The sequence below is a fragment of the Ylistrum balloti genome, unplaced genomic scaffold (genome assembly GCF_031769215.1).
Source record: "Ylistrum balloti isolate Yb309-2 unplaced genomic scaffold, AGI_CSIRO_Ybal_v1 Utg369812, whole genome shotgun sequence".
In the NCBI taxonomy this organism is placed as follows: domain Eukaryota; kingdom Metazoa; phylum Mollusca; class Bivalvia; order Pectinida; family Pectinidae; genus Ylistrum; species Ylistrum balloti.
This window is the reverse complement of record NW_026781984.1, coordinates 410,007-432,830: the sequence shown is the minus strand read 5'-3', so window position 1 is coordinate 432,830 and position 22,824 is coordinate 410,007. Positions and strand designations below refer to the sequence as shown.

At 35.9% G+C, this 22,824-nt stretch overlaps 3 protein-coding genes across 3 annotated transcripts; 1 reads left to right on the top strand and 2 right to left on the bottom strand.

Annotated features, from left to right (window-relative positions):
• Positions 1–1,239: 1,239 nt before the first annotated feature.
• On the top strand, positions 1,240–2,601 carry LOC132544883 (toxin CfTX-B-like). Its single transcript, XM_060208535.1, has one exon. The coding sequence runs from the start codon at positions 1,240–1,242 to the stop codon at positions 2,599–2,601; it is 1,362 nt and encodes a 453-aa protein (XP_060064518.1).
• Positions 2,602–8,935: 6,334 nt separating this feature from the next.
• LOC132544882 (toxin CfTX-B-like) lies at positions 8,936–10,297 on the bottom strand. The gene has a single exon (XM_060208534.1). The coding sequence runs from the start codon at positions 10,295–10,297 to the stop codon at positions 8,936–8,938; it is 1,362 nt and encodes a 453-aa protein (XP_060064517.1).
• Positions 10,298–15,694: 5,397 nt separating this feature from the next.
• LOC132544881 (toxin CfTX-A-like) lies at positions 15,695–17,058 on the bottom strand. The gene is given in 2 exon segments (XM_060208533.1): positions 15,695–15,883; positions 15,886–17,058. Coding segments are annotated over 2 exon segments (1,362 nt in total).
• Positions 17,059–22,824: the final 5,766 nt, after the last annotated feature.

The following is a 22,824-nucleotide window of genomic DNA, read 5'->3' as shown; positions in this document are numbered from 1 at the left end:
TGCTAAAGCCACGTTATTTTTTAATGAAACTAAAATTGCTACCTCCATTTTTTGTTCCAATGAATTATTGTTAAGCATTCAAAGAAAACGAAAAGGCAAGCTTTTAAGTTGTCTGTCTTTTTTTTTTCAGAAGACATTCAAAGTGCTCAGTAAACGTAGTGGTACTCCGTGACCCCAACAATGTCCTCTGTTGATGACGTATCGGCTTTCTAGGTCCTAGCCATAAAGTACAAGAACACTTGTGGGTGTTTACTTAGTTATGATCGCTCAAGTATATCGTATGTTGAAGAGCTTTCCTGGAACCACGCTGGTGACACTATTTATAACTGGTTACGGTAAACAAACATAGGTGGTATATTGTACATGCTAGTTGTTTTTTTCAGTCTGTATATTGGAAAATGGTCACAGTTAAGCTTTTCTTCAAATAAATCCTTTTTCAAATTAAATAAGAGAGCAGACTATTGTACTCAAATCTTTACATTATAGTTCTCACAGTTAAGGCAGTGTATGTTTAACAGTTTGGAAAAGTAAACTTATCTAAAAAGTATATCAATACCTACGTTGATTTGTGGAATGAGAAAATCCACATAACAAAAACCCATATGGTCTGTATCGCTCGTCTGTTTTAGTTAGCCGAAATTGCTTCATCTAAACTTAATCAAAAGTATTTCAAAATTATATCTATTTTAATAAGAAGGATTTTACAGGACTTGCTTTATGTCAACTGTTTTGCCCCGATCATCCCCACCTGCAAAATAGGGGGCCAAAACCAACCTTTCATACAAAATTGATTCCATATCACACAGGGATGCTTCAGACCATAGTGGAACCAAATTAAGGCAATCTTAATGCAGAATTTTGAATAATTTGCTCTATTAACTGTATTGGATCCTTTCCCTTCCGCCCAAGGGAGCCGAGATCCACCAATAATATGATTTTTTCTCCTTCTTCCATGGATGCTTTTGAATCAGTTTGGTTGAAATCAATTCAGGCGTTCATGATAAGTAGTGATTTTTAAGAGCAAACACTGACAAACAATTGACGACGAATGCCACAGTATGCTAAAGCCACGTTATTTTTTAATGAAACTAAAATTGCTACCTCCGTTTTTTGTTCCAATGAATTATTGTTAAGCATTCAAAGAAAACGAAAAGGCAAGCTTTTAAGTTGTCTGTCTTTTTTTTTTCAGAAGACATTCAAAGTGCTCAGTAAACGTAGTGGTACTCCGTGACCCCAACAATGTCCTCTGTTGATGACGTATCGGAAGTCCTCTCAAAGGTCGAGGAGTACTTACAACAATTTCATATTAACATATCTGAACAATGTAGGAGTGTGAAAGAATATTTTAAAAATGACGATGGATCAGTTAATGCAGACAAATTAGAAAATGTGTTGCATCTTCTACAAGAGCTATATCAATATCTGCCAGATTTTACCAGTGCTGATCCCGTCCGTCTGCTTCAGGGTGTTGTTGGAATCATGTCATTGATCTCATCTTTCACAGGTCTAGGCGGGACTGTTGTTCCAGTTATCTGTTGGGTATTTAGCTATGTATTTACTGCTTTTGGTGGAAAGAGTCTGACAATAGGCGAGGTCGTCGAAAGCGAAATCCGCCGATTATTTTCTGGACACAGCGATGAAACACTTCTGGTAGAAGCAGAAGATCTCCACTACTTGTACCGATTTGCTTTTGACTTTCTCACCCCAAAAGATGAACACAGTCACTTTTCAAAGTATGATATAATAAATATGAATATACAGATAAATGTTTTTCAAGGTGCCACATTTCTTCGTAAATTGGGAAAACTAATCCAGGAACTCTCAAAGGAGCAAGCTGAAGATATCGCAAACAAAAAAGCTGAGAGGGCCAAGAAAGCGATGGATTTCATTGAATTATACATAAAACTAGCATCACTACGTGACATGATACTTACTCAATTCTATACGATTACCAGCTCCACAACTCACAGTAAGCATTTGGCGGGAGGAATTCAGCGAGTAATCGGCTCCTTTGATGAGCAGGATAGAGAAGTTCTTCGCTTCTTCCGCAAACCAACAAAAGAGTACGTCTATATTGTGTCATACATCAGGGAAGAGGAGAGAGTACTTCTAATGATGTTTCTGCAACAAAAGAAGCTTCTGCCGGAACACAGCTGGCTGTTACATGGAGAATTCGAAATTATTTCAAAGAAATGGCCAGATTTCCGTGCTTTACGCATGAGAAAGCATAGGTCACTCTTTGGAAATGGGGATTTGAGGTTCATACGTGGCATCAACGAGGCGGTGGGACCAGAATCCTTGTTTTGTTTCCAAAAAGTGGAGAGGAATGAGTTTTATGTTTACATTACACAGAGGGGAAATTCAGATGAATTTCTAACAATGACGAAAGGTTCAAATAAGTGGGTGATGTCTCTTACGGGGCCTCCTGGTCCTGAGAGTGAATGGAAAGTCATCCAAATGGATAACGGAAACTATGTGTTTTCCCCACGTGCCTTTCCGGATTATTTCATGGGAATGACACAACTGCTGGATGGAAGTATAGCTGGATTCCTGGGATGCTCTCGCACAAGATGTCAGTGGACACTGAAGGCATCGCAGTGAACTTTGACCTTCCGTCAATGTCCTGCAGAATTATCTTGTCCATTGCTTGGTTATATCACGGATATAGACAATTTTTCCTACCCTGATCATGTTTATCCATGCTTTGATGTGCGCTTTCCTTGTTTATCCTAAGGTTGAGACAATATAATTTACTGGTTGGTTGGTTCCCTATCATAACTATGATGTCTTCAATGTGACCACGTTTGATATGCAAAAAGACCAGCATAGTTCTTTCATTGAATATTTCGCACTAAAGTTGATATTGGGGAGGTGTCTCAATGGGAAGTTCCCACTTAACTCTCATCAATAATCAAGTATTATACATTATATGTTTGTGAGCGAATCACGGACTAAAATGATTAGTTTAATATTCTTGAATTTGCTTTCGTGGACCTTATAGTATAAATTATCAGACAAAAGTTCGAGACCAAAGAAATTATGTTTCAATTATACATCTTTCGGTGTCATTCACCTAGATATTTTCCCTGTTTATTGATACTTATGTACAGTAGCTGTGAACAGTAGTCGGGTTCATCGACAGCTGGACATACCAAGTAACAGTAAAGCGTGAAATACATACAAATTGTAGATGAAAGTGAGCATTAACTTATGTTACAGTGTTGTCGTCTGGAGCTTTAGGTTTGAATTTAGGTAATGATTTTGTTTACATGTTGATATTTCTTTGTGGTTTTTATCAAAAGCTATTTTGATTGTACATCTAAAATTGTCTCTAGAGAGTACAATAATCTATAAACACTGTGAAATGTAAATAACGCCATTCAATTATAATGTGTAGACTTATCAGTCATGATTATAAGTTATCACTATTTATTACAACCAAGCTATGCTTTCCAATAATTGCAATGAAATTTGTCGATTTTCCTGTCTGGACGCATATGAAGTGCAAATTGAATAAGTTGATTTTCATAAAATAATTCCGCTCTACATTTTTTGCTTTCTCTAATTTGGTACATTTACATATACTAGCGGAAAAAAGAAAATGTGCATGGGTAAAATGTTCTATAACGTGGGAAGTATATGAGAAATCTCCCCAAAAATTTCAACAGGGTTTCATCTTACCTTTATTTAACAACAGCTCAATTGATATGGTTATCCAATCAGCAGCGTCTTGGATAGAGATCAGTTTTCACAGACGTTCTCTATACAAAGTTCAGTTCATCAATACCATGTAAGTCTACCGTTGGAATCGATGAATGCTTGACACCGGCGCTTCATTGATGCCACAAGTGTGCTGAAATGCCTGGAGAATACCATTCTCACAAGCGCACGTGACAGATCAGGTAACGTCAACGGCTGATTTTGGAGGCGACATAAAGGAAGCTGACGATATAACCGGTGACATTGCCGGCCAGGACAGCACGTTAACATTGTTCAGGATCAAGAAGTTAGTGAAGGCCCGCGCAACGTGCGGACGAGCGTTTATTTGTTGCAGCGTGGCGTTACGTTGCTGCACAAATGGAATGACGTGAGACTAGATGATTTCGTCATGGTATCTGATGTCTGTAAGTGTGCTGTCCACAACCACAAGAGCTGTTCTGCCACGAAATGAGATGCCAACCCACACCATGACACTACCTCCGCCGAATGGACGTCGTTGAATCACATAACTGTCATGGAAACGTTCACCAACACGACGGTCTACTGTAGAACGACCGTCGCTGCTGTCAACATGAAACCTAGACTCATCCGTGAAAAGTACACGTGCCTCGTCCTGCCGCTTGAAGTGAATATGTCATCTACACGTACGCCTCGTTCATGCAATCGATTACGTACCGTTTGGGGGCCAATTCTTCCAAGGCCAGGAATATTTCTAGCCGTCAAAACAGCAGTTCAAATTCGCTCTCGGAAATGAACGATCAAGATATACGTATCCTGATGATAAGACATTACGTGTGGACTTCCTAACCGAGGCCAGTCTCTGGTGGTTCCAAAACTGTTAATATTGTCTCCACAAGGCGTCTACACCAAATTGTCTGGCAGCGTCAGTATGACGTACACTAGTTTCGATCATGCCTGCGGCATCTGTCAGTTTCATTCAACCTTTTGCATAGCGTATCAAAGACTTTTTTCAAAATTATGCTTGTTTTGCGTGTTACAGCTATGTACACAATGCTTTTTACACAGATTTAGGCGACAAACGTGAATGCGGTTGACTGCAGGCCGAAAAGGAACGTGGGCCAGACAAAATGCACGTGCAATTCATGCACTGACCACTGTAAATGCCGGAGTGGTTTTTTGACCACCATCACGCTCATCTTTACATATTCTGGCCACTAGAGATGAATGACCTTTGATTAAACAATTTATGTAATATTTGATATATATAGGTGGAGTTTGATATGTATTATTGTGTACTATTGCGTAATATTTTTTGCTAAGATTTTCAATTCACACAAACATTTTTTGCCGATTTGTTCATATTCATTATTTTGTACAGAGCACCTGCATCGGAGTGCAGTTGACGATATTTTACACATGTAACTTAACCATATTGTTTGTTTTGGCGATATCGGGAAACACTATCGTGGATATAAGCTGATAAAGGTATCTCGACATTATGAGTAGATAAGATAAACTTTGTTGGTTTTGTATATCTTCTTTTCTATTGCTCAAGATGAGATAAACGATATTTCAGATCTGACACGTTTTAGATTGTTTTTACCACGAGAAATATTTGAATTGTTAAAAAAACACGAATAGAATACAATACATAAATTTTATCAGATATGTTAAAAAAAGGCAAAATCTAAAGAATTATAGGGTTAGGGCAACTCTCTGTCTGTATGTGGACCTTTCTTTCGACCTATTTTGGTTTTCCTCAGTCACCTCCTAGGTTCTCAGGTTCTTAGCGTTCTGACGAGTCCTAAAAGTACGAAATCAAAACATATAAAGATGTTGTGTACTTGTGTGTTTTTGTACAATGTTCGATTATCGTGTATCTATGAAAAGTACACTAGAACAAGAAGACGACAGTTACAGTATAAACATATATACAATATTCAGTCCAGAGTCCGATTTGCTGAAACTTTCAACGTTAATATGGTATTTTTGAGGATCTACGTTTAGTAACATGGCACACATTGTAAAAAAGTGATATATCTGGATAAATATAGCTCAATAAATCTACTGATATTTATTTTAACAGTTCTTGGACATCGAAACTCGTTGACTAAGAGTATCAATTAATAAAAACAAATCTCAACGAAAATTTGTGATTTTACAGCTGTTCTTGATAGTAAAAGAAATTAAGAGATTTCCACACTTCACGTTCCTAGTGTAATATATGTATCATGCAGTTCCATTTATAATAAGGAATTTGAAAAAAAAAGATTTATTAAACATTAGTAATCCATTATACAAACTCAAATGACTAAAAACTAGGGCAAAATCTGAACAAAAGAAAGATTTGTTTAATGACAAGACGTCATCAATATATTTCAAAGTGAAATTGAACGGTCTTTACGACCAGTTTTAATACGTTTTTTAATAGTATACTCTTTAAAATACACACTTTTCTATTTTCACTACATTTAAATATAATAAACACCACAATTTATCTAAAACATTCACACTCTCAAAACACTATGTATAGATATACCGTATATATCTGTTCGGTCTAGTATCGTCCTTTTCACAACCAACTCCTCTGGAGTTGACATGTAGAGGTGTACATGACTAGCCCGCCGGGCCAGTGTATATTAACATGTACAGTAATCCCAACCCTCTGTAAGGGTGGCACAAACATTTCAAACCATTCATTTTTAAATACACTATTTTAAGAATCCTAACGAAATCAGAGAGCAAAGTAATATCGGGTATTACATTTTGTAAATTGTGATAATCAAATTCGGTTTCCGTACCCGTTCAATTAATTGCTTTTAACTATGTTTAGATGTTATCATTGTGTATAATGGGAAAGGTAACGTAAATTGAACGTATAAGTGCTAATTGGGCTTAATTAGGGTACGTCTTAAGGAAGGTTCGTCAAGGAATGCCGCGTGTTAAGTTGTGGATTTCATCACAGCCTCAAATAACCCATAAAATGATATGAAAATTAGGCTTGGAGAGGAATCCTTAATTAAATTCATTTTTTGAAAATATCCGGGAGGTGCACCGCAACTTAAGACTGGCTATTCTTTATTTTGTGGCAGTCAATCTAACCATTCCACACCTTAAACATTTGGTACCTAAGTTCTTGATTAAACGTCACCTAGCTCCCGGACTAGTATGTAAAATAGATCCACTACACAAGAACCCATTAGGTTCAAAACCTTGTTTCAGCTTTATTTTTCCTTTTGTATTTTGCGTAAATATTGCAACGTAGTTGGTTTTGTTTTAACTTGAACATCTCTCAATAGGTTGCTTTTATTCGTTGCATTGGATTCTAAGTGCAACAGCACCATGTATGATAATGACTCTACACCAACATACACGACTTCAGGAAAACAATATGAGAAATACATCTAAGGGAGGACAGTAGCAGTGTATTTGTCTCAAAATGGAACATTCAAACATCACTTTGTCCAAAGTGTACAACATATTTAAATGAGTTATTAAAATATGCAAAGTAGATTTTACCCGATATTTCCGGTCTACGCTAGTACAGGTAATACACATTATAGAAAAAGTAATTAACAAGGACTAGAAATGTTAGTTTTTAATTTGCGAGTGATTGGAACATAAATAACTGCAATTTACCTTTTCATTTTCTATTAAACCTTTTTTCATTATTAATTGATATTGAAACGCAGTAAAACGATAAGATGAACTTGTCGTTATTTCATTTAAGGAGATGTCGCCAGTCAGTCACAAAGAATTAAAGTAAAGATGTGCTTAAAGATTATACATAATGCATGGAAAATATGAACACATACTGAAAGAGTCATTTTATACTGTAATACGGGCTATTTAAAAAAACAAAGAACGCATACTTTGTTTTCTAAATGAATCTTTGTGTGTGTTAGGGTGTGGTTGCGTGTGGGTGTGCATGTTCGTGTGTGTGTGTGTGTGGGGGGTGTGGGGGGGTGTGTGAGAGGGTGTGTGTGTGTGTGTGTGTGTGTGTGTGTGTGTGTTAGGGTGAAGCACTTCGATAAATTTGGCCTCATTTGAAAACAAAATCAATATGTGCATCTTGTAATGATATTATTTTCATTTTTGAAAAGCTACTTCGTCATGAGCCAACTAAAATAAAACATGACTGACATAAATGTCAAATGGAAAAACATTGAAGGCCCTTTTTATCACATGACATATTCTCCACCAAATATGGTAGAAATCTGACATTTCTACAACCCTACTCTCACGTTCTTTCCTATGTCAATGGTCTTAATTGTTACATCACAATACCATCTGCGCATTTGTTGTCATCTGAAAATGCCGCAAAGAGGGTATATTCAATGAATACCATGTGAGTTCCATAAAAAAAGCTTTGTCCAAACTAAACCTTCTAATGTTGATATTTAGATATACCTGTAACAGGACGACGCAAATGTTGCTTACGACTAGGTCTCATCCTCTTTTCTGTTTGCAGCATATTTAACACATTTTCTTGTTCACAAACTATTTCCTCTTTCTTATCAGAGTTTGTGATATTATGACAGCAATGTTTTGTGTTGTGGTATCCATAATTTAATCGGATGTTGCTTAAATACTATCGATGTGACTTGTTGACCATTGATAGTTTTTTGGCAGTTCCAGACGACAACAACACTGTAACATTCATTAATGTTCACTATCACCTATAATTTGTATGTACTTCACGTTTTATTGTTACATGGTATGTCCAGCTGTCGATGAATCCGGCTACTGTAAATCAGTACCAATAAACAGGGAAAATGTTTAGGTGAATGGAACCATAAAAATGTATAATTGAAAAATACTCAGCGAGCTGTGTAGTTTCTTTGGTCTCGAACTTAATTTATACTATAAGGTCCTCGACAGCAAATTCAAGACTCAACTAATCACTTCATTACTTCATAACATATTCATATAACATATATAACATATTACTTGATTATTGTCTTAACACACGATCAGGATCATGGTAGAGTTCAATGTAAAGATAAGATAAAAACATCATCCAGCACCTGAACTGAAATAATCTTTCACTTGTATTGCGGAGAGAGAGAGAGGGGGGACACAGACACTTCTCCGAAAATTAATCCCCAAAGGACGAAAGATTCTATTAATTCATGTACTATTGCTGGTCTTGTTCCATATTGACCCATTGTTGACATCATAGTTATGATAGGAACTGACTACCAACCAACCTACCTACCAACCATCAAGCCCCACCCTCTCAGAAGATCAAAGTTCACTGTGATGCCTTCAGTATCCATTGACATCTTGGATGAGAGCATCCCTGGAATCCAGCTATACTTCCATCCAGCAGTTGTGTCATTCCCATGAAATAATCCGGAAAGGCACGTGGGGAAAACACATAGTTTTCGTTATCCATTTGGATGACTTTCCATTCACTTTCAGGACCAGGAGGCCCCGTAAGAGACATCACCCACTTATTTGAACCTTTCGTCATTGTTAGAAATTCATCTGAATTTCCCCTCTGTGTAATGTAAACATAAAACTCATTCCTCTCCACTTTTTGGAAACAAAACAAGGATTCTGGTCCCACCGCCTTGTTGATGCCACGTATGAACCTCAAATCCCCGTTTCCAAAGAGTGACCTATGCTTTCTCATGCGTAAAGCACGGTAATCTGGCCATTTCTTTGAAATAAGTTCGAATTCTCCATGTAACAACCAGCTGTGTTCCGGCAGAAGCTTCTTTTGTTGCAGAAACATCATTAGAAGTACTCTCTCCTCTTCCCTGATGTATGACACAATATAGACGTACTCTTCTTTTGGTTTCTGGAAGAAGCGAAGAACTTCTCTATCCTGCTCATCAAAGGAGCCGATTACTCGCTGAATTCCTCCCGCCAAATGCTTACTGTGAGTTGTGGAGTTGGTAATGGTATAGAATTGAGTAAGTATCATGTCACGTAGTGATGCTAGTTTTATGTATAATTCAATGAAATCCATCGCTTTCTTGGCCCTCTCAGCTTTTTTGTCTGCGATATCTTCAGTTTGCTCCTTTGAGAGTTCCTGGATTAGTTTTCCCAATTTACGAAGAAATGTGGCACCTTGAAAAACATTTATCTGAATATTCATATTTGTTATATCATGCTTCGAAAAGTGACTGTGTTCATCTTTTGGGTTGAGAAAGTCAAAAGCAAATCGGTACAAGTAGTGGAGATCTTCTGCTTCTACCAGAAGTGTTTCATCGCTGTGTCCAGAAAATAATCGGCGGATTTCGCTTTCGACGACCTCGCCTATTGTCAGACTCTTTCCACCAAAAGCAGTAAATACAAAGCTAAATACCCGACAGATAGATGGAACAACAGTCCCGCCTAGACCTGTGAAAGATGAGATCAATGACACGATTCCAACAACACCCTGAAGCAGACGGACGGGATCAGCACTGGTAAAATCTGGCAGATATTGATATAGCTCTTGTAGAAGATGCAACACATTTTCTAATTTGTCTGCATTAACTGATCCATCGTCATTTTTAAAATGTTCTTCCACAATCCTACATTTTTCAGATACGTTAATATGAAATTGTTGTAAGTGCTTCTCGACCTTTGAGAGGACTTCAGATACGTCATCAACAGAGGACATTGTTGGTGTCAAGGAGTACCACTACGTTTACTTAGCACTTTGAATGCCTTCTGAAAAAAAGTAATGACAGACAACTTAAAAGCCTGTCTTTTCGTTTTCTTTGAATGCTTAACAATTATTCGTTGGAATAAAAAATAGAGGTAGCAATTTAATTTAATCAAACAGATAATGAGCCTATAGCATACTGTGGCATTCGTCGTCAATCGTTTGTCAGTGTTTGTTCTTAAAAATCGCTACTAATCATGAACGCCTAAGTGATTCAAAAGCATCCATGGAAGAAGGAGAAAAAATCACATATATGGTGAGTCTTGGCTTATACACTTATCCAATACACTTAATAGAGAAAATAATTCATTAATAAATAATGCATTAAGATTTCCTGGATTTTGTTCCACTATGGTCTGAAGCATCCCTGTGTGATATAGAATCAATTTTATCAAAAAAAGGTTGGTTTTGGCCTCCTATTTTGCAGGTGGGGATGATCGGGGCAAAACAGTTGACATAAAGCAAGTCCTGTAAAATCCTTCTTATTAAAATAGATATAATTTTGAAATACTTTTGATTAAGTTTAGATGAAGCAATTTCGGCTAACTAAAACAGACGAGCGATACAGACCATATGGGTTTTTGTTATGTGGATTTTCTCATTCCACAAATCAACGTAGGTATTGATATACTTTTTAGATCAGTTTACTTTTCCAAACTGTTAAACATGCACTGCCTTAACTGTGAGAACTATAACGTCAACATTTGAGTACAATAGTCTGCTCTCTTATTTAATTTGAAAAAGGATTTATTTGAAGAAAAGCTTAACTGTGACCATTTTCCAATATACAGACTGAAAAAAACAACTAGCATGTACAAAATATACCACCTATGTTTGTTTACCGTAACCAGTTATAAATAGTGTCACCAGTGAGGTTCCAGATAAGCTGTACAGTGGGGCCGACATACCTGAGTGGTCACAGTTATTCAGACACCCACAAGTGTTTTTGTACTTTAGGTCTATGACCTAGAAAGCTATTAATGCACTGGTCATTGATATTTCAAAGGAATTGAATTAATAAATAGATAAATTTAAGTATGTTTTTGACTGTCCTATTTATCTATACCGTTTAGTTAGTGTAAAAGACGAAGAGAATAGTAGTATGCCCCATCTCTTGACCCAGATGGTAATAAAACAGGAAGTAAAATGCAATCGATTGGCGACAGGTATTTTCTCATTTTCTGTAATTAAGAATTACATTTTTCGTATATGCATAATTAATAATATTATTCATAAATCAATATATTATCGCATCAATAAAATTTAAAATGTAAATATTACACAAGTAGATATAAACAATAAGATAAATCCAATGTTACCTGCTAGCAAGCTGTGATCCGGAAATCGTACAGATAAACTGTACGTTTATAAATTTAGAAACAATCTACCGTGCAAATATGGTCTCTGATTGTTAGGTACACTTCTGTTCTATACTGGCTAATTAATACGTAACCCGCCAATTGTAACGGACAAATTTAGTTTATTTTTTCTGAAGTTTTTAAGGGAGAGGTTGAAGGTTTATTAAAATTTCCAGATCAAATTTTTCATGTATTTTTAATTTTTTTTTTTTTTTTTGCTTATATCAAAACATGTCAGTAATTAAATCCAAAGTTTTGCTGAGTTTTTGGCTGTTTAAGTTTTATCTCTAGTTTTTTCACCTCAACATTTTCATTATTTGCATTTTTACAGTTCATCCTGATTCGAAATATAGACCTAATGTTCAAGATAAAGACGGTTTCATAATGTAATTTATGCAATGTTTGAACGAGTGAGTTTCTGTAAAACACACAGAGTTCATTCTAGTGCTATTTGTTTCTAAAATATGTTACTATAATGGCAATGTAGTTCGTCCTAAATTAGAATTTAATTATTTTTGTCAGGCTATGTATATATTTAATACGTTCATTTCTTAAATATCGTGTAAAACGTTACGCGATTGATTCAGTGAAGCAGAAAAACATACTATCCCACTCATAATTCAAGATGTTCCTTTAAGGAGATGAGTGATTTTAATCATGTTGTTATAGTATGGAGAAAGGCAAATACATAAATAAAGTAGAATTTATCAATCGTGACAAATTATCAAACGTCAATGTTTTCTCATTTGCTGTTAGGTATACATATAGACATCAAATTATGGTTCATTATTTGCTAAACTAATCCTCATTTCATCAAATGAGCTCAAAAAAGTTACATAAAATTTCCAAAATCTGTTTACATAAATATATGTGTGTATGTATTTCCTTTACGTGCCTCCATACAATGTACCCCAGATACCATATCGTTGTAGTATGAGATGAACGTGGACGATCCAGATAAATGTATAACATTGTCTTTACCCTTAGTGTTTTAATCACATCATGGAGATATATACATTTCACAAAGATTAACTCTCATATGTTGCTTACCATAATGAAGAATACCGCGGTATATGTATAGATAGTTTCATATCTATACAGCGTACGTGTATTTATTTTGTTTGTACTGACGTTGCGACGTGCAGGGTGGTTATATCCGTTACGTGTTTATTTATATTATAAAACTAGCGCGTGTCTACATTTTTTATGGTTGGCTGGATGGATGCATGCATGCTTACCTGTTTACTTGTTTGTTTGTTTGCTGTCTTATTAAAATTACAGAGGGGATAAACAAGAAATAGATGGAATAATTCTAGCTTCGGTTTCTTATATAAAATTTGGAAAAGTAACGTAGCGATAAAGTTTCCTATAAAATAAATCTAATAATTAACATTAATATTTTATGATTTTTTTTTCTTTCACAGGAAAAAGACGCAATGTACAAACTGACAGAACTGAAGTCCTCCGTATCTTCCGTGACTATGAGGTTCACCCCTGCTGATATCAGGATACAGTTGAAACCCGTTGTCTCGAAATCACTTAAGTTAAAATTCCGTTTGAGGCGAAATAATTTTCAAGTCCCGATTGTTTTCCTTCTATATTTTTTAAATTTTAGTTCGGATGATTCGAATTTCATTGAGTCGAAATTTCGGTTAAGTCGAAGTGATTTTTCACTCCCTTCAATTGTAAAGCAAGGGAAAAGTCATTGGTTGCCTCGAAATGAATTTTTGTCAAAACATCAGCACGTCTTTTGACGAAATCGGTTAATACATACACAGAGTAGAAAGCCATCGGTGCGTAACGCATGGCTAATAACGGCGTATCGGTCCATCGCACACACAACACTTGATCTCTGGCAATTAACTTATGTATTTTGTAAACTATCAGAGAGAATGACAGCCTGCTAACAGAAGAACTTGGATTTTTCTACAAAAATGAAAATAAGAAACGATTGCAGCAACGAATGAGAGAAAACAATCAACAGGCTTCTCCAAAATACTGTAAATATTACAGATGAGGAAGTCAGAAAATAAACTAGAATTTAGGAGAGTCATTTATTCCCTCTCCATCACTCCACATGCAATAGCAGTGACAAGATTTATGTAAGGACAGACGGACGAAAAGACAATTCGAACACAATATATTGAAGGTGTATTAATGAAATATTCAGGTTTATTAGTAATATTTCGTTCTTTCTTGTTTATTTCAGAAGTGATGTCAACAAGCGAGACATTCCGTCTATAGTTAGGTCTGACATCCAGCGTCTATCCAATCCTAACGACGTTTCTGATGATGGTATCAGGTGAGTTTGGGCTCAGTCTATATAATCCGTCATAGCTAGATCTAGTAGTGGCTCACCAACCTTGACAGGAAGTACATCTCACAGGGATAGCATCATATTTACTCGGCCTCCATCCGCTGTACACGTGTCCGTCAGTGCAGGACCAGCCACTCAGGAACAGGAGGCCGCGAGGCCAAGGGAAAAGGGGATCTATACGTTTTCTCATTAGAGAGAATGACGAATTTAGAAATAAATTCTGAAAAAAATAGTACGACAGGAAGAATTCTTGGATACGGATTCAGAATAGAATATAAATATATAAACCATGTTTTCCTTTAAAGTGTTTTTTTGGCATGTACAGTAACATTCTCGCCGCATTATGACGATCATCAGGTTTTACCACGGACCACGTGTGGTTATACATGCACATTGTCTCCTCGACTGGTCCTTTATTTCCAGGATTTGTCTCACGAGCGACATGTTATACATACTTAAGTAATGAATTATATGAACAAACATGATGACATATATATATATATACATATATAATTCAAATTTTCAAATATAATTTATTACAAGGCATTAAGATGTAATTTTTGAAAATATTTATGGGGATATTGTTTCAAAATTCTGTGTCCGATACGTTCAGGATACAGCTACAACTACGGGATATACCTCCGCCAAAACCACTACTATAAAGCTTTGTATACATACATACATTCAAGCTGGCATGGATTTCGGCACATTGGATTTTTCCCGGCAAGTTAATGCCCTAGCTTCACAGAGGAGTTAACTTTGACAAACAGTGCATGTGGCAGTGAAATTGATTATTTGGTTATGCTATGTAACTTAATTCTAAATTTGTTTTAAAATGTGTTCTATGAGCTTTTGACGGAGATTCCAAAACATGTATCATATGAATGTCGTGTTATTCGGTGAAAGTTTATGATATACATGTGTATGGTTACAAAATGTGACGCTAAATTTTCATAATTACGTCACACAGATATTGCATCGTGAAAAATATGTGAAAAAATGGAAAGCACAGATACAGAGCCGAAATGACTTAAATTTTGGCGTGCGAATAAGCGTTTTCATTGATCACGGAATAAAGAGGATAGTCTCACTTCATAAATCACATAGCAAACTTATGTAATATCTATATTATAATATAATGATTTATCTTATCACAGTTTAAAAGGGAAACTGTCTTTAGATTGTCACATGTTTGGGACTTTTACATTTAATGTATTTAAAATAGTCCGTTTTCATAGCAAATATTTACGTTGACAATAAAAGAAACTGATGAAAAATCAAAACTTACTGAACTTATGTCTTTGTTGTGAAAGTAAAACTAATTCTTTGTCATCTTCTTTGCCAAACATTCTGCAGATATATATCTATGATAATTCATTTCACCTTTCAGTGTCATATTCAAGTTCAGTCCGATGCCTTCCGTGTTGTCTATTTCCATGTTGTAACAAAGCAATGGACAAGACACCTCTACAAGACATTTACGGAAGGTCAAAGCTCACTGCGATGCCTTCATTGTGGTCTATTTCCATGATGTAACCAAGCAATGAACAAGATACCTTTTCAAGACATTTACAGAAGGTCAAAGTTCACTGCGATGCCTTCATTGTGGTCTATTTCCATGATGTAACCAAGCAATGAACAAGATACATTTTCAAGACATTTACAGAAGGTCAAAGTTCACTGCGATGCCTTCAGTGTCCACTGACATCTTGTGCGAGAGCATCCCAGGAATCCAGCCACACTTCCATCCAGCAGTTGTGTCATTCCCATGAAATAATCCGGAAAGGCACGTGGGGAAAACACATAGTTTCCGTTGTCCATTTGGATGACCTTCCACTCGCTCTCGGGTTCCGGGGCATCTTTTTTTATGACATCACCCAATGATCAGAGCCTTTCGTCATACACACGAACTCATGAGAATTTAACATAGGTGTTATGTTATGATAAGTCCCTTTTCTCTTAATTCGCTTGAAGCAAAACCAGGATTCTGGTCCGATAGGTTTGTTGCTTCCACGTATGAACCTCAAATCCCCGTTTCCAAAGAGCGATCTATGAATTATCAAACGAACGGCATGATATTCAGGCCATTTTACTGAATGCAGTTCAAACGCACAATGCGTCAACCAGCTCTGGTCCGGTAAAAGTTTTTTCTGGTCAAGAAACATCATGAGAAGTTCTCTCTCTTCCTCCCTCACATATGACACAATATAGGCATACTCTTTTGTGGGTTTGAGAAAAAGACCGAGAGCATCCCTGTCCTGTTCATCAAAGGAGCCGATCACCCGCTGGATCCCTCCGGCCAAATGCTGACTGTGAGCTGTGGAGTTGGTAATGGTATAAAACTGAAATAGAACCATGTCACGTAAAGATGCAAGTTTTACATATAATTCAACGAATTCCAGCGCATTCTTGACTTTCTCGGTCTTTTTGCCAGGGTCGTCTTCTTCATGCTCCTTTGCTAGCACTTTGATCAACTTCCCAAGCTTGCGAAGAAACGTTGCACCTTGAAAAACATTCATCTGAACATTCATATTCGTTATATCATGCTCCGATAAGTGACCTTTCTCATTAGGTTGATTTAGAAAGTCAAATGCAAACCGATATATGAGATGGACATCTTCGGCTTCCTGGTGGAGTGTTTCGTGGGTGTGTCCAGAAAATGTTCGTCGGATTTCGCCTTCAACTATCTCCCCAACGGTAATTGTTTTCCCTCCAAAAGCGGAGAACACTTTACGTAACACTCCACAAATGACCGGAACGACTGGCCCACCAATACCTGTTAAAGAGGATATTGTTGAAGTGATTCCCGCAACACCTTGGAGCAGTCGGGAAAGATCACCACAGGTAAAATCAGGTAGATATCCATATAGATTTTTCAAGAAGGAATAGACTTCCTCGAGTTTTTTAGCATCAATTGACCCGTCATTACTTTGGAAATATCTTTTGGCAATCTCAACATTTTCTCTGATATTAACTTTGATCCGTCGTAAGAACTCCTCAATCTTGGTAAGGATATCACATAAATCACCGACGCACAACATTTCTGAGTTCGAATCTTCGCCTTCCTTAAGTTGCTGTATCTTTTCTGAAAATATGAAAGGAGGTGTGCCAGTTTTGCCTATTCTATGGCCTCTTAGAAAAAATATGGGGCTCAATATTTAGGGGGGAAGGGGAATATGTTAAATGAAAATTTCGATTTTGAATTTCTGACAAAGTCGCTATTTGAATAGAAGTTTTTTTAGCTAAATTTGAGAGAGTCATTTCAGTATCTAATTCTTTTGCTAATGTGAAAAAGGTAAGTCTTTAACCCCATTTTAAGAATTAAATCAGACTCTCAATATATATATATATATATATAAATTTCGAAACAAAACAGCATTTCTTTTCATCCATGCACGATTCATGTAGCCCTAACAATAGCCATGATGTACAGGTATCCCACACTGTCGTGTATCTATCGAATACCTTGAGTTTGTGTAATGTTATGGTTTACCAAGAACTAGGTTGAGTTTCTCTGGAAATTATCAAAAAAATACGTATTTCTAAGTATTGGACGAAATTCAAACATTCTAACAATTGTATTTGACTGTTACCAAGATAGGTTAGAAAACGGAAGCGGATGGTTATATGGTGGGAGATATTAACTTTTTAGATTGGGTGTGGGGTACATATGGTATTATGAAGATACTTTTACACCTGATAATATTATAAACATTATTAAAACTAGATTGTGGTGATATCTTTAATGAAGAATGTAGTTAAAAAAATCAATTCATCTTCCAAATGTTTACTGTATAAGTATGTCGGTGATGAATTTTCAAAATGATCTTACAAAATTCAAATTTGAAGGAAACGGCAAAGACCAGAATGTCATCTCAAAAATTGAATATTGAACTCGGGAGCTGTAATGATATATAAAGGAATGATTGAACTCGGGAGGTATAATGATATAAAAAGGAATGATTGGACTCGGGAGGTATAATGATATATAAAGGAATAACTGAACTCGGGAGGTATAATGATATAAAAAGGAATGACTGAACTCGGGAGGTATCATGATATAAAAAGGAATGATTGAACACGGGAGGTATAATGATATAAAAAGGAATGATTGAACTCGGGAGGTATAATGATATAAAAAGGAATGACTGAACTCGGGAGGTATAATGATATAAAAAGGAATGACTGAACTCGGGAGGTATAATGATATCAAAAAGGAATGACTGAACTCGGGAGGTATAATGATATAAAAAGGAATGATTGAACTCGGGAGGTATCATGATATAAAAAGGAATGGTTGAAAGGTATAATGATATCAAAAGGAATGACTGAACTCGGGAGGTATAATGATATAAAAAGGAATGACTGAACTCGGGAGGTATAATGATATATAAAGGAATAACTGAACTCGGGAGGTATAATGATATAAAAAGGAATGACTGAACTCGGGAGGTATCATGATATAAAAAGGAATGATTGAACACGGGAGGTATAATGATATAAAAAGGAATGATTGAACTCGGGAGGTATAATGATATAAAAAGGAATGACTGAACTCGGGAGGTATAATGATATAAAAAGGAATGACTGAACTCGGGAGGTATAATGATATCAAAAAGGAATGACTGAACTCGGGAGGTATAATGATATAAAAAGGAATGATTGAACTCGGGAGGTATCATGATATAAAAAGGAATGGTTGAATTCGGGAGGTATAATGATATCAAAAGGAATGACTGAACTCGGGAGGTATAATGATATAAAAAGGAATGACTGAACTCGGGAGGTATAATGATATAAAAAGGAATGACTGAACTCGGGAGGTATAATGATATAAAAAGGAATGATTGTACTCGGGAGGTATAATGATATAAAAAGGAATGACTGACTCGGGAGGTATAATGATATAAAAAGGAATGACTGAACTCGGGAGGTATCATGATATAAAAAGGAATGACTGACTCGGGAGGTATCATGATATAAAAAGGAATGATTGAATTCGGGAGGTATCATGATATAAAAAGGAATGACTGACTCGGGAGGTATAATGATATAAAAAGGAATGATTGAACTCGGGAGGTATAATGATATAAAAAGGAATGATTGAACTCGGGAGGTATAATGATATAAAAAGGAATGACTGAACTCGGGAGATATCATGATATAAAAAGGAATGACTGAACTCGGGAGGTATAATGATATAAAAAGGAATGACTGAACTCGGGAGGTATCATGATATAAAAAGGAATGATTGAACTCGGGAGGTATCATGATATAAAAAGGAATGACTGAACTCGGGAGGTATCATGATATAAAAAGGAATGACTGAACTCGGGAGGTATAATGATATATAAAGAAATGATTGGACTCGGGAGGTATAATGATATAAAAAGGAATGATTGAACTCGGGAGGTATAATGATATAAAAAGGAATGATTGAACTCGGGAGGTATAATGATATAAAAAGGAATGACTGAACTCGGGAGGTATAATGATATAAAAAGGAATGACTGAACTCGGGAGGTATAATGATATAAAAAGGAATGACTGAACTCGGGAGCTGTAATGATATAAAAAGGAATGATTGGACTCGGGAGGTATAATGATATAAAAAGGAATGATTGGACTCGGGAGGTATAATGATATAAAAAGGAATGATTGAACTCGGGAGGTATAATGATATAAAAAGGAATGATTGAACTCGGGAGGTATAATGATATAAAAAGGAATGACTGAACTCGGGAGGTATCATGATATAAAAAGGAATGATTGAATTCGGGAGGTATCATGATATAAAAAGGAATGACTGACTCGGGAGGTATAATGATATAAAAAGGAATGATTGAACTCGGGAGGTATAATGATATAAAAAGGAATGACTGAACTCGGGAGGTATAATGATATAAAAAGGAATGACTGAACTCGGGAGGTATAATGATATAAAAAGGAATGACTGAACTCGGGAGGTATAATGATATAAAAAGGAATGATTGAACTCGGGAGGTATCATGATATAAAAAGGAATGGTTGAATTCGGGAGGTATATGATATCAAAAGGAATGACTGAACTCGGGAGGTATAATGATATAAAAAGGAATGACTGAACTCGGGAGGTATAATGATATAAAAAGGAATGACTGAACTCGGGAGGTATAATGATATAAAAAGGAATGATTGTACTCGGGAGGTATAATGATATAAAAAGGAATGACTGACTCGGGAGGTATAATGATATAAAAAGGAATGACTGAACTCGGGAGGTATCATGATATAAAAAGGAATGACTGACTCGGGAGGTATCATGATATAAAAAGGAATGATTGAATTCGGGAGGTATCATGATATAAAAAGGAATATAAGGTATAATGATATAAAAAGGAATGATTGAACTCGGGAGGTATAATGATATAAAAAGGAATGATTGAACTCGGGAGGTATAATGATATAAAAAGGAATGATTGAACTCGGGAGGTATAATGATATAAAAAGGAATGACTGAACTCGGGAGATATCATGATATAAAAAGGAATGACTGAACTCGGGAGGTATAATGATATAAAAAGAACTCGGGGGGTATCATGATATAAAAAGGAATGATTGAACTCGGGAGGTATCATGATATAAAAAGGAATGACTGAACTCGGGAGGTATCATGATATAAAAAGGAATGACTGAACTCGGGAGGTATAATGATATATAAAGAAATGATTGGACTCGGGAGGTATAATGATATAAAAAGGAATGATTGAACTCGGGAGGTATAATGATATAAAAAGGAATGATTGAACTCGGGAGGTATAATGATATAAAAAGGAATGACTGAACTCGGGAGGTATAATGATATAAAAAGGAATGACTGAACTCGGGAGGTATAATGATATAAAAAGGAATGACTGAACTCGGGAGCTGTAATGATATAAAAAGGAATGATTGGACTCGGGAGGTATAATGATATAAAAAGGAATGATTGGACTCGGGAGGTATAATGATATAAAAAGGAATGATTGAACTCGGGAGGTATAATGATATAAAAAGGAATGATTGAACTCGGGAGGTATAATGATATAAAAAGGAATGACTGACTCGGGAGGTATAATGATATAAAAAGGAATGATTGAACACGGGAGGTATAATGATATAAAAAGGAATGACTGAACTCGGGAGATATCATGATATAAAAAGGAATGACTGAACTCGGGAGATATAATGATATATAAAGGAATGACTGAACTCGGGAGATATCATGATTTAAAAAGGAATGACTGAACTCGGGAGGTAAAATGATATAAAAAGGAATGACTGAACTCGGGAGGTATCATGATATAAAAAGGAATGACTGAACTCGGGAGGTATAATGATATAAAAAGGAATGACTGAACTCGGGAGATATCATGATATAAAAAGGAATGACTGAACTCGGGAGGTATAATGATATAAAAAGGAATGACTGAACTCGGGAGGTATAATGATATAAAAAGGAATGACTGAACTCGGGAGGTATCATGATATAAAAAGGAATGATTGAACACGGGAGGTATAATGATATAAAAAGGAATGACTGAACTCGGGAGGTATAATGATATAAAAAGGAATGATTGAACACGGGAGGTATAATGATATAAAAAGGAATGATTGAACTCGGGAGGTATCATGATATAAAAAGGAATGATTGAACTCGGGAGGTATAATGATATAAAAAGGAATGACTGAACTCGGGAGGTATAATGATATAAAAAGGAATGACTGAACTCGGGAGATATCATGATATAAAAAGGAATGACTGAACTCGGGAGGTATAATGATATAAAAAGGAATGATTGAACACGGGAGGTATAATGATATAATAAGGAATGACTGAACTCGGGAGGTATAATGATATAAAAAGGAATGATTGAACACGGGAGGTATAATGATATAAAAAGGAATGACTGAACTCGGGAGATATCATGATATAAAAAGGAATGATTGAACTCGGGAGGTATAATGATATAAAAAGGAATGACTGAACTCGGGAGGTATAATGATATAAAAAGGAATGATTGAACACGGGAGGTATAATGATATAATAAGGAATGATTGAACTCGGGAGGTATCATGATATAAAAAGGAATGACTGAACTCGGGAGGTATAATGATATAAAAAGGAATGACTGAACTCGGGAGGTATAATGATATAAAAAGGAATGATTGAACACGGGAGGTATAATGATATAAAAAGGAATGACTGAACTCGGGAGATATCATGATATAAAAAGGAATGATTGAACTCGGGAGGTATAATGATATAAAAAGGAATGACTGAACTCGGGAGGTATAATGATATAAAAAGGAATGACTGAACTCGGGAGGTATAATGATATAAAAAGGAATGACTGAACTCGGGAGGTATAATGATATAAAAAGGAATGACTGAACTCGGGAGGTATAATGATATAAAAAGGAATGATTGAACACGGGAGGTATCATGATATAAAAAGGAATGATTGGACTCGGGAGGTATAATGATATAAAAAGGAATGACTGAACTCGGGAGGTATAATGATATAAAAAGGAATGATTGAACTCGGGAGATATCATGATATAAAAAGGAATGACTGAACTCGGGAGGTATAATGATATAAAAAGGAATGATTGAACACGGGAGGTATAATGATATAAAAAGGAATGACTGAACTCGGGAGATATAATGATATATAAAGGAATGAGTGAACTCGGGAGATATCATGATTTAAAAAGGAATGACTGAACTCGGGAGGTAAAATGATATAAAAAGGAATGACTGAACTCGGGAGATATCATGATATAAA